The sequence below is a fragment of the Apodemus sylvaticus genome, chromosome 6 (genome assembly GCF_947179515.1).
Source record: "Apodemus sylvaticus chromosome 6, mApoSyl1.1, whole genome shotgun sequence".
Lineage (NCBI taxonomy): Eukaryota > Metazoa > Chordata > Mammalia > Rodentia > Muridae > Apodemus > Apodemus sylvaticus.
In genome coordinates this window covers 10,790,159-10,803,043 of record NC_067477.1, presented here as the reverse complement: position 1 = coordinate 10,803,043, position 12,885 = coordinate 10,790,159, and the positions used below count along the sequence as shown (strand labels likewise).

The 12,885-nt window shown below is 43.1% G+C and overlaps 1 protein-coding gene across 1 annotated transcript in view; it reads right to left on the bottom strand.

The window, feature by feature from the left end:
• Window positions 1-12,885, bottom strand: part of Ppp1r13b (protein phosphatase 1 regulatory subunit 13B) — a 73,309-nt gene that overhangs the window by 37,816 nt on the left and 22,608 nt on the right. The window contains exons 2-3 of the mRNA XM_052184935.1: window positions 4,133-4,280; window positions 119-238 (exon numbers count right to left, since the gene is read on the bottom strand). Of these exons, the coding sequence (XP_052040895.1) occupies window positions 119-238; window positions 4,133-4,280 (268 nt within the window). The remainder of the gene's footprint in view (window positions 1-118; window positions 239-4,132; window positions 4,281-12,885) is intronic.

The following is a 12,885-nucleotide window of genomic DNA, read 5'->3' as shown; positions in this document are numbered from 1 at the left end:
ATGAACACACTCTCTCTCTATCATTTTGCGTACAGGAAGAAGTGTGTGACTAATGTTTTCTAAAGTTAACTAGTATGACAAAGTTAACAGGTGAATAAGGAAGAAAGCATTTACCTACCTTGTTCACTGCTCTCCGTTGGAGACTCCTCGTGACGAAGAAAAAATTTTACTTCTTCTCTGCGAGGCCCCCACTTCTGCAGGTGCTCATACATCATGTGGTCATAGGGGATGGGACGCTCTAGAGAAAGACTACAGTTCACTCCAGCGACAAAGACAGGGACACCAGTCAAAGCAAGCTTGTGCAGTGCTCTCCCCCACCCTTGCCGTCTCTTACGCGCGCACACACACACACACACACACACAATGCCTGGCATCCAGGAGGGAACAGTGGTCTTGCCTGTGTGTCTTTGCTCTTACTAGCTTTGGTTCCTCAGGGAGGCTTCCAGAGGCCCACCACCCAGGCCCTGAAAGCACTGCAATCGGCCCCTCAACCCCCTTTGGTTTGACTGTGAGCTCACACTACAGAACCTACACTCTCTGTCTCACACACGTATGGTCTTTTCTTCTCTGGATTCTGTTTATGTGTCTGTGTCTGAGTAGGTATGGCAGGGTATCAGGTACCCATGAGGCCGGCAGAGGGCACAGGATCCTGAAGAGCTGGAGTTAAAAGGAAGTTGTCAGCAACCTAACATGGGTGCCAGGAACCGAACACTGGTCCTCTGCAAAAGCAGCAAGCATTCTTAGCTACTGAGCAATCTCCCAAGTTTGCATATCATATCTCTCAAACATGTTTTATTCTGAAATATTAACAATTGTAGACTCTCACATGCCATGTCTGCAATCCCATCACTTGGGAGGCAGAGGTCAGAAGATGGCAAGTTTGAAGCCAGCTTTAAGGATAGGAGGTCCTGGGCCAGCCTGGGCTACCTAGTGAGACACTGTCTCATAAAATATTTTTATTTTACATTAGTCGAATAATTTCCAAGACAGTACTACATACCTTTATCTGAGTCTCCCTAATGTGAGTTGTGAAAACCAAGCAGTTCACACGGGCAGACCTCGGTTAGGTTCCTGGCTTTCTTTGGATCTCAGCGGCTTCTCACTAGCGCTTTCTCTCTGTACAGTCTCTCCATGAAAGCATATTAACTGTGAACTCCCTGGCCTCAGCCCTTCCTCAACCCTTGTTCTGCAGGATGATCCTAATTTGAGTTTGTCTGGTGTTCTAACAGGTCACATGTTTGGGCAGAACACTAAGGAGAGCACTTCTCTTTCCTCTGGTCCTAGCAGGTGTGTGCTTCTACAGCAGAGGCAAATGTAACAAGTGGGAGCTTCACTTCCGGCTCTGAGGGGCCACTGACTAACTAGGGAGGAGCCCACTGTACTCAGCTGGTAATTAAGAACGCCAAGACCAAGAGCATTTGCCTCTATAAACAGACTTTTACAATGTTGCACAGCTTTCAACTTGGTGTTGAAGTGGATTAGCTGATATTTATTTAGGATTTTTTCATCTATGTTTAAAATAATGGGGCTAGAGCTGTAGCTCAGCTGGAAGAATGCTTGCCTAGCCTGTGGGAAGCCCCGGGTCTGGCCTACCCTGCACAGGCAGCACCACGTCCCAGCACTAAGGGAAGGGAAGAGGATTAGAAGTTGTACATCACTCTGTGACACAGGAGTTTGAATCCTATCTGGACTGTATGAGACCCTGCCTCAAAACACACAAGCTAAGATTAGCCTACACTTTTCTTGCTCAATTTTGGTTCAGGATTTACACTCGTCTCATAAATGAATTAAGTGGCCATCTTATTTCCTAACTAACTTTGCTTATATCCAAAGAGATGATTTGTTCTTTGAAGGTGTGAAAGATGGAAAATTTCAGCATCTCGCTGAAGCTCCTGGTCAGCTACGAGGAGCATAGTAGCATCTGCCGTGAAGGGGCCGACACGGGGAAGGGGTGTCATGTACTTCATGTTACAATGGTAACGAGTCAGTGTACACCCATGACCCTGGGAAAGGTGGGAAAGGTCGCATTCCTCTGTGGGCATTTTCTGGGAATCTCGGGATTAGTAGCTTTGTGCACATCAGGACAGCCTCTCCTACTGGGAGGGGTGCCACACACCTTTCATCCCATTGGCACTGCTCTTATTATTTCTTCCTATCTCCATCCTATTTTTGGTGTGTCACCCTGCACGTCAGGTCCTTTGACCCCGTGATCCTCCTGCTTCAGCCTTGGAAGTGCTGGATTACTGATGTGCAGACACCATTCTAGGCTTTAGTTTTTCTCTAAATTTGTTTGGTTTTATTTATTTTCTTTTTTAAATACTTATTTTATGTGTATGTGTCTTTGCCAGCACGTCGCTGGCACGTGTGTATGTGCACTATTGTTCGTGTACCTAGTGGCCTTGGAGGCCAAAAGGGAATGCTGGACCGGTGTAGCCGTACAGAGATTGTGTGCCACCATGAAGTTCTGGGACCCACACCTGTGTCCTCTGCAGGGAAAGTGGGTGCTGCCCCGGGCCTTCGCTCTGCCCACACTGCTCATTTTACACTAAGTGTTCCATTGAGCTCCAACACAACGCACATGACGACTTATTTCTTTGAGCCATTTGTCATCTACGCCAGGCAAGCTTGGCTTTACTTGTTCCACTAATGTCCAGAGTGGGGACAGCTGCGGTCCTGCCCTGGATGACAGGAAGTCCGTGTGCACTCATCCCAAGTCCAACCCGCTGTTAAACACATCAGAGAACAAGGACAAACTGAACAATGAACCAGTAAATTCCAAACCACAGTTATGGTTTCTACAGCAGTGTGTTTATATACACAGGTCCACAGACAGGCTTAACTGTTTGCACTGGCCTTCTTAAACACTGAGTCCTGGGGGCTGCAGAGATGGCTCAGTGCTGAGAGCATACACTGCCCCCCCCCCCCAGAAGAACCGAGCTAACGCTCAGCACGCCTAACCACAGCTCACAATCCTACAGAGGAATTTCACACCTCTGATCTCTGTGGCCACCTGCATTCATGTGCACCTTCACACACGTGGACAGACACGCACACACAACTACAAAATAATTATTTTAAAAATATGAAACTTTCAAAAAATAAAACGTATTTAAAAATGACGCATGTCTGCGGGTTGGTTGAGCACTTCCTTGGACATCCATCTTTCCCGTCACCTCACGCACACATGGCCGATGGCTGTCTCGGCATCCAGTGTGCACTCACTCACACCTCAGTAACCAGGCACACTTTCCCTGAGCATCGCGTTCATAAAGAGGCTCCTATTTAACATCCGCACACCGCTTTCGAGCGTCTCTGCAGGACCAGGTCCTTGTGTGCGTTGGTCTGATGCCGCCTCCTTTCTAAGTTCAACCACTTCTTTACTTTCTTTAGTTCTTACTTTATCTTTTCAAGATGAGGTCTCATGTAGCCTAGGCTGGCCTCAAACTCACTATGTAGAAGAGGGAGACCTGAACTCCTGATCCTCCTGCCTTCACCTTGAGTGCTAGACTTACAGGAGACAGGCATGAACTAACACACCCAGTTCATGTTTCTTCTTTTGGATGTACATTTTGCAGAATTCCATGCAATCATATTAGCTTTGAGAATTTTCTTTGCATGACTGCTAACAAGTCTTTCAATATAAAAGCCAGGATTTTACTAGTCTCAGTTTAATACTGTTTGTGGGGGACTTATTACTCACACCACATGCTGTCTTCCTGATGTTATTACAACAGAAACAAGTTCTGAACAGAAGCTGAGGTGTACAGCTCATTGGGAGAGCGTGTACTGAGCCTTTGTAAGGTCCTGTGTTCCATCCTCAGCACCATAAAACACACCATAACACACACCAAAAACAAAACCATTAAAAACAGTTACTGGTGGGCCGCCAAGAAGGCTCAGCTGGTAACAGTGCTTGCCACCAAGCCTGATTTGAGTTTGATCCACAGAATCCATGTTATAGAAGGATAGCACTCACTCCTGGAAGTTGTCCTTTGTCCTCCCAAGCACACTGTAGCACACGAGCCCACACACACCACTGAGACATCCCACTAGTCACTTGTCACAGAATCCTATCATAGACAACTGGGAGTCATAGCACTGCTTCCACCTGAGCACAGAAAGCCGGACATACCACTTCCTCTCCACACTTCGGCCAGGTGGCAACCGCCCTCTCCAGGTTCCTTGCAGAATTCTACAACATCTCGACAGGTGGTTTCTGGTGTAATAGGAACTTCTGTTAAAATCTGTTCATTGTTGCTCAAGAACACGGTTAATATCATCTGTGAGAGAAAAGATTAAGACCACGATTTAGATTCCTCATATAAAGAGCCTTCTGTTTTGAACTTTATGTTAACAAACACACTGTAGGCTGGAGAGATGGCTCAGTAGTGAAGGCACTTGCTGCCAAGCCCAGCGTCCTGAGTTTGTGCGGGACCACATGGTCAAAGAACTGACTCTCCAGAACGGTCCTCTGACCTCCCTCCATATCTGCACCCCTGGACACACACACCTACACCAGCACCTCCCCCAATACAAGTTAATTAAATAAATAGAAAATACACAATGCAAAGATATAAATGGGACAAGCTGACATCTCATAATCAGATCAATTTAAAAGGAAAAAAAATGATACAATGCTTCAAAACCAAGTAGGAAAAAAGGTTGTATTGTAAAAGGATGTTTCTCATCTAGAAACAAAAAACTGGGCTCACTCTCTATCTCATGCACTGGCAAAAGTTTGCTTTCAGATCAAATGTTTTATTTTACTTTTAAATCAGTATTTCTCTGCATGCATGTATGTGCCTGCAGAGGTCAACAGAGGTGTCCCTGTTACGGGTCTATGATGTACCATCCTAGTGTGTGGACTCAAACCAGGTCGTCTGTGAGTATTCTCAACACTAAGTCATCTCTGTAGCCCTGCCATAGACATAACTCATAAAACCATAAAAATTCTAGACTAGATAAAAATTCTAGAACTAAGCAAATATGTTTTATAACTATGTAGTTATAAAGGCCTTTTTTTGTTTTTTGTTTTGCTTTTTGTTTTTTTTTTTTTTTTACTTTTTTATAAAGGCCTTTTCTAACTAATAATTAAAAACCCAAAATCATAATAAGAATGATTATTCAAGCACATTAAAATAAGAATTTTATAAAACAAAGACAAACTGGAAAAATACCTGCAACTCACATTACAAATAAGTGGTTGATCTGAATCTATAAAGAACCCCTACAATTACTAACAAAAAATCCAATTCATTAAAAAAATTGACCCCCAGAAATAAACTAAAACATCATAGCGAAAGAGAAACAAATGGCCTTAACTACCAAAGTACATAATAATACATTTGAAAAAGTAAAGATTATCTGACCTATATTCTTTTTACCATAAAAAAAGATTTGGTCACTTTAAAATCTTAAGATGTAATACTGGAAATAATTAAAAACAAACAAACAAACAATATTCTTTGGGTACAATTGAAACCAAGGATTCCCTTTACTCCAGTGGTTCGCAACCCTCCTAATGCTATGGCCCCCTTAATTTTGTTCATCAAGCTGTTGTGACCCTCCAACCATAATATTATTGTTGCTACTTTATAACTGTAACATTTACTGTTATGAATAATGTAAATACTGATATGCAGGATATCTGATGTGACCCCCCCCCCAAAGGGTTCATGGCCACAGGCTGAGAACCTCTGCCCAGAAAGCATTACCAAATTTTTTCACTAATCTTTCATTGAAGTTCAGAAACAAGGGTGACCAGGTATCTTTAATTTCAGACATCTGGAGGTAGAGGCATATGGGTCTCTGTGAGTTTGAGGTTAGCCCAGTCTAGACAGCACATTTCAGGCCAGACAGGGTCATACAGACAAACTCTTGTCTCAACATCAAAAACCAAGGCCAAGAGGATCTCTGGCGAATAGTCGCATGCACTAATCAGGGCATGGTAGCACACTTGCGACCCCAGCACCGCAGAGGCAACAACTTCTGGATCACTGGAACTTGCTGGATGAACAACAGACTATGTCTCTAAAACCAAAGTGACAGGTGTGCTGGCACACCCCTTCAGTCCCAGTACCAAGGTGGGCAGGCATGGTGACACATGCCTTCAGTCCCAGCACTCACGCAGAGACAGAGACAAAAGCATTTCTAAGAGTTCTAGGCCTGCCAGGACTGCACAGGAGATCCTGCTTCAAACAAACTACAAAAAAAAAAAAAAAACCTTAAACTTGGATGGCACCTCAAAGAACACCCTCTGGGCTGACCTACAGAGACACACACACAGACACACACACACAGACACACACACATGCATCCAAACACATGAATATACACAGTATATGCACCCCCAAACAAACATACTTGACACACATACATAGGCATGTGGACACACATACATAGGCATGTGAACACACATACGCATGAATATACATGTGCACAGACACAGAAATAGGATCATATCTATAATCAAAAGACAGGTACTACACGTGGTGCAAGTGTACAGTGGGGTGGCCATTCTGAATGGCGACTCAGCGGTCTCTTACAATATGAAGCAAGCACAGATTAACTGTGCGACCCAGCAACACTGCGTCTCAGTATCCACTGCGAGAAACACTCCATAGAACTGTTCATGGCGGCTTTGTTCATTCCCAATAGCTAAGAACAAACAACTCAAATGTCTATTAACTGACTAGCAATAAAGAAAATGTGGCCCACCATACAACAGACTATTCACGGATGAATTCTGGCCACATTATGTAAGTGGAAGAGGCCAGAAACCAAAAAACCAAAACCAAACCAAACAAAATACCCAAAACAAAAATAAAAACCCACACATGGTTCTACAGCTTTATACATTTGCTGAAGATTACTAAATTGTTCATTTAAAATAGGCATAGTTACTTATTTTTGAGACAGGCTTTCATTATGTAGGCAAGATTGGCTTCAAACTCATAGAGATCTTAAAACAGGCAAAAGTTATGGCACACAACTGTACCTCAGCCGCTGTTTTTAGAAAGTGGACTCTATAGACTTTCAGAAAGGGCAATCAATCCTTACGTAGCACAAACCCTTGAGTGAGGCTCAAGCCCTCCTCGCTGTGCGCTGACTTTGCTGTTGCTGATAGTGGCAAGGGTTCTCCCTTATTACTGGTTCTCGATTCTCAGCAGGAGCTTGGTGCACGCTGGGAATGTTTCTTTTAAGGCAATGGCTCTGACTCAGCTCAGATGAAGCTTTACATCTGTCCTACTTCATTTCCTATTGAAAAGGAACTACAGGAGCTGGAGAAATAGCTCAGCGGTTAAGTGCACTGACTGCTCTTCCAGAGGTCCCAAGTTCAATTCCCAACACCCACCTGGTGTCTCACAACCATCCATAATGGGATATGATGCCCTCTTCTGGGGTGTGTGAAGAAAGTGACAGTGTACTCATATATAAAATAAATCTTTAAAAAGAAAAGAAAAGGAACTGTGTGATAGCAATGATACATGGGTAGGTAATTGGTAAGGACACAGAAACCATGGGAAGGGTCCATCGAGGTGGGCACAGACAGCCATCTTATACCCCTTAGCTCTTCTGTGCACCAGAGGACTGACTCTAAGCTCCTTCTGGGTCTGACATGTTGATCTCTTTGTACTAACTTAAAACATCAGAGATGTAGGCTGGAGAGATGACTCAGTGGTTAAGAACATTTGTTACTCTTGCAGAGGACCTAGGTCGAATTCCTAGCACCCATATGGCATGGTTGTAACTCCAGTTCCAGCATTATCTGATACCCTCTACTGGTCTCTGAAGCCTCCTGCACATACATGGTACACATGTATACATACATGCAGGGCAAATACTCATATGCATAAAGTAAATAAATGTTAGGAGAGAGAAGAAGACAAACAAAAACACCCCCAGTCTCCAGGCACATCATCACTGTTCCTGCTGGAGCCCCAGCCTGGACCTTCGCAAAGCAGCGCAATTGGATTCTGCTGCACTCTTGTCATGACACATTGCTTTGTCTACATGCACCTGCTCTGATGTATGAGACAGTATGGACCACTGCACTCAGCACCCCAGAGCTGTAGCAGCCTCTTGCAGCACTTATCAGAGCTCCCCAACCAGCCTATTGCCTCCAAGCTGGCTCAGGGGGCTGGTCAAACGCTTGTCCCTGAGAACAGAGATGCTGGTAAGCCTTCAGCTGTGCTGTCAGTACCTGGATCAGCACCAGGCGTAAATAAAGCATGGACTACATAAATCCCCCAATTATATGACTTGTCTGCCCTTTTATTTTCAAGGTTTCTTCACAAAACGCTAAGAGAATATTTACCTCTTTATCCACTGACTTAGTCCACATGACAGAAGAAAAGTGTTATTGTGAAAGTTGGAAGCCATGACTAATATAAGAACGTGATTCTCAGCAGATTCCCTCATACCTAAACATCCGGATACCTCTAGCCACACTCTCTCCTCCCACAAGGTGGCGCTGTATGGCAACGGGGAGCAATCCCACATTCAGAGAAAACTCTAAAGAGGTTTGAAGCAGAGATGCACTCAAGAAGTTGGGGCAGAAGGATCAGGAGTGCAAGGCTGGCCCCAACTCAATAGAGAATTTGAATCTAGCCTAGGCTACATGAGGCCCATGTCAATTTTTTAAAAAGATATAATTATAATTGGAAATTGACCATTGTTTTAAAGGAAGAGTTGGCCTTAATAGACTGATGAAAAAATTCCAAAATAAATATATACTTAGGCCTGAAAATGCATATTAATCACAGCACTTGGGATTGTAGTGCAAAGGCAGGCTGATCTCTTGAGTTTCAGGACAGCTTGGTCTACAGAGCACATTGCTGACAGCCAGGGCTGCATAGAGAAACCTGTCTCAAAAACCAAAAAACAAAAAACTTAAAAAGAAAATTAAAAGTCACATCTTAGACTGAGAAGATATAAGGACTTGTATCCTAAAACACAGAAAGTTCTTAACATCAGTATGGAAACACACTTTGTCAGAGGCACAAATGACGTGAACACACACGTACGCAAAGCTGACGTGTAAATGCCATGTGTGCATATGAAGTGTTCATCATCACCAGTCACCCATCAGTGAAGCTGGCCCTCACAGTCCTGCCTGTTGTCACTGTCATTTTCTGGCCACAGCAAAGGGAACTAAGCAGCAGACACTGCCACAGCCACCTTAAAGACAGTCCTAATGTTTATAACACAAATCAGGGTCGCAGCTGCCATTCTACCTTGAAGACAGTCCTAATGTTTATTACACAAATCAGGGTCACAGCTGCGATTCCAGTCCAGCACATGGGAGGCTGATGGCGTACGAGGAGTGCTACAAGTTCAAGACTAGCCTGGACTTCACAGTCAAATGCCACAGCCGTCTAGGTACAGTGTCTCAAAACCTCTCCTCAAACACAAAAACACCTTCACCATAAGATGTTTATTTCCACACAAACACTTATAACAGTTCTCAGAACTGCCAAGAATTTGGAAACAACCAAGATGCCATTAGTAGAGGAAGAAGTCAACAAACTGTGGCCTATCCAGACAGTGGAATACTATTCAGTAGTAAAAGGCTATGTGCCGTCAGGCTGCTGGGTGAGACTGGTCTGAACAGCATCATACACACTGCAGCATTCCAACTCTGTAAGATTCTAGAAAAGCAAAACACTCGAGCCAGGACCAGCTACAGGGCTGCACAGACTGCATGGGAGAACAGGCTGCAGGGTCTTCCATGGCAACAACTACTCTGAATGACACTATTAGTGTGGAACATTACACATCTGTCACAACCCACAGAACTGTATTCCAAGAGTGAAGCCCAGCATATAAGCCAAGGACCGCAGTCAACAAAACGTATCAACACTGGTCACCACTGTGGCAGGCAGGTCACAGTGACAGTTAATATGGCTAGGTCTGAGGGGGAGGAGCACAAACCAGGAGAGGAAAACTTTGTTTCTGTTCTATTTTTCTGTATTCCTAAAAAGTAAGGTAAAATAGTATTTAACTTAAAAAAAAAAAAAAACAGTAGTATCCTGCACCTGGAAAGAGTGCATGCAGACATTTATATGAGAGAGAGGGTGGGGAAGAGGGAGGGAGGAAGGGGAAGAGGGAGGCAGGGAGGGAGGCAGGGAGGAAAGGAGGGAGAGAGAGAATGAGAATTAATGAATGAGAATCAGTTACAGGTCAGGGGTGTATACAAGAACTGAGTCACCTGATAAACTGTTTCTTAGTGTGGACCATGACCCAATATTTTGACAAAAATGCTAGGATGGTCTTATGAAATCCAACAGAGATGGCTAGCATAAAGCTAAAGGAAGAGTCACTGCACTAGGCAAGTCACTGCCACCACTAGTCTCCCATCCCCTTAGTACAGGGCTGCATAGGGCTTTTCACATTCTCAATTTCTTCCTTACTCTATGACAGCTACTGCTTTTTCAGTTTACAGATTAGGAAAAGAGGCTTGGAGAGGTTAAATAATGGGTTCAGGTCATGGAGCTCACAAAACTAGAGAGAGAACTTAAGTCACTCTGCCTGACTCCAAAGCTAAGGCACTCTGAACCAGTTCTCCAAACCAATTCCCCAGTGCTTCAAAATAAAAAAGAAAAGAGAAAAATCAGTGAAAGTTTTAATAAATCATCTCTTGATTGTATAATCTTTCATCATTTGTTTACATTTCAGTTAGCCAGGTTATACCTAATGTTTTATTCAAAATGATCAATTGCAAACCGAGCGCTTTTTTTCCCATGTAATCACTATACTGTGGGAATAAGAACAAAGAATCACGGCATTTCCCCAATTAACCACAACAATGGAAGAGAAAATCTATTTGACCAAAACCATATACATTTTCTAATTAACTGTTCTTGGTTTGTCAACATTTTCTATTAGGTATATACCAATAGTTCTCAGAGTAAGAATTCATCTTTCTACACACTGATAGAGAACTTACTCTTAAGTGGTTTTCTTGATGCTAAGGCTAGGTCTCTCTATGGCCCAGGATGGTCTCCATCTTCCTGACAAAAGTGATCCTCCTGCCCTGCCATTTCGAGAGGCGCAGGCCACAGGCCAGTGCTCTAAGCCCAGCCTGTGATGGTTTTGGTGGTGCAGTGGATGGGGCCCAGGGCTCCCTGCTAGCAAACCCACGATCACTCTACTCTAGCCTGCCCCATGTGTATTTGTATCTACCATTCACATACTAAAGAGAATTACATATGTACATTACACATAAGCCTGAACTCACACCATCATTTACAACAACCACAAATAGAAAGGGTCCAAACTTACAAAGATAATTTTAAAATTATACTTATATTTCTGTGTTTGCCACCTGTGTGTACATGCCTATGGAGGCCAGAAGAGAGAGACTGACTGAGCCCAGGGAGCTGGAATTAAAGGCAGTTGTGAGCCACCAGATATGGGTATCATCTTCCTAAAGAACAGCAAGCACTCTTAACTGCTGAGCCATTCCTCCAGTCCAACAGCCCAAACTTATAAATGGTTTAAAAATATGTAATATACTCTGAACTTAGATTATTACTTGGATGGAAAAAGAAATGAAGTGACTGTTATGACACAAACAACCCTTGGAAAGAGAGCAAATAAAGTCAGATACAAAAATCACAAACTTGCTGGGTGGTAGTGGTATACACCTTTAATACCAGCACTTAGGTGTCAGGTGGATTTCTGAGTTCGAGGCCAGCCTGGTCTACAGAGCCAGTTCCGACAGCCAGGGTTACACAGAGAAACCTGTCTCGAAAACCAAAACAAACAAAAAGACTAATTCCATTCATATGAAATGCCTGGGGCAAACCACTCGCGAAGATAGGAAGCAGTCTAGGGCTTGCCAGGGGCTGCAGGGATGAGAAACAGCAAGGGACAGCTGATAAGAACATGGCTTCTTTGGGAAGATGAAGATACAAATAATTAAATAGTCATAATGATAGCATAACTGTGGATTTTTTTTAAAGCCCAGAACTATGTTATTATATATCAATAAAGCTTGTAAAACATATCTAGTTATGCCAATTATTCGATCTATCGATCAATTTTCTCAGTGAAGCAGATTTACCTATTGTCACAGGGCATTGTATCACAGGCTCGTGATCCCAGGAATCAGGAGACTAAGGCAACGAGATCCCTGAGATGAGGCTAATCTGCGCTGCACAGCTAGACTTTTTCTCAAACAACTAATTATACTATTTATTTCTTTGTACTTTTTCTTCCTTCCTGGTAATATAAACTTACAGTAACACAAATTCTATTCTGTCATGTCTGTAAACACAAAGATTTACTATTAATCCTTTTGTTAGTAGGAAAATAGGGCTTAGAACAAAGACAATTATGCTCAGGACGCACCTCAGAGGGAGAATGCATGCTCGGCAGGCACAGAGGCCTACCACCAGAGAAAATTACCAAAATAGTAACCTTGAAGAATAATTTTTATAGAATTTGGTCTATATATCATCCACAATATAATCAGAGCACAATTTCCCAAAGAAATATAAACCCCAAATACCTCTTCCCTTGTTTTACAAGAGACTATTAACTGTCTTGAGGTGCACACTGGCTCTTGAAAGCCGTAACGCTTGGGGTTTGCTTTATGAAGGTGTGAGCTATTAAGATTTCTAAAACAACACAACCATGGAATCACGATCACTTCAAAACCAATTTAGACAATTCACGTCTCTGAAGCTGTCTACCATCTACCACATTTAATCCGATACCAAGAGGCAGAGGTAAGGAGATTGTTATAAGTTCAAGAAAAATCCATGTACACTTGTAGAATTTTATCCCCACTCCTTTTAAAAAGAAATTTCTGTATTCCAAATTAATAAACCATACAGCTAAGGTGAGCTTTCATCTCTGCGTGGCTGTATCATCAATGGC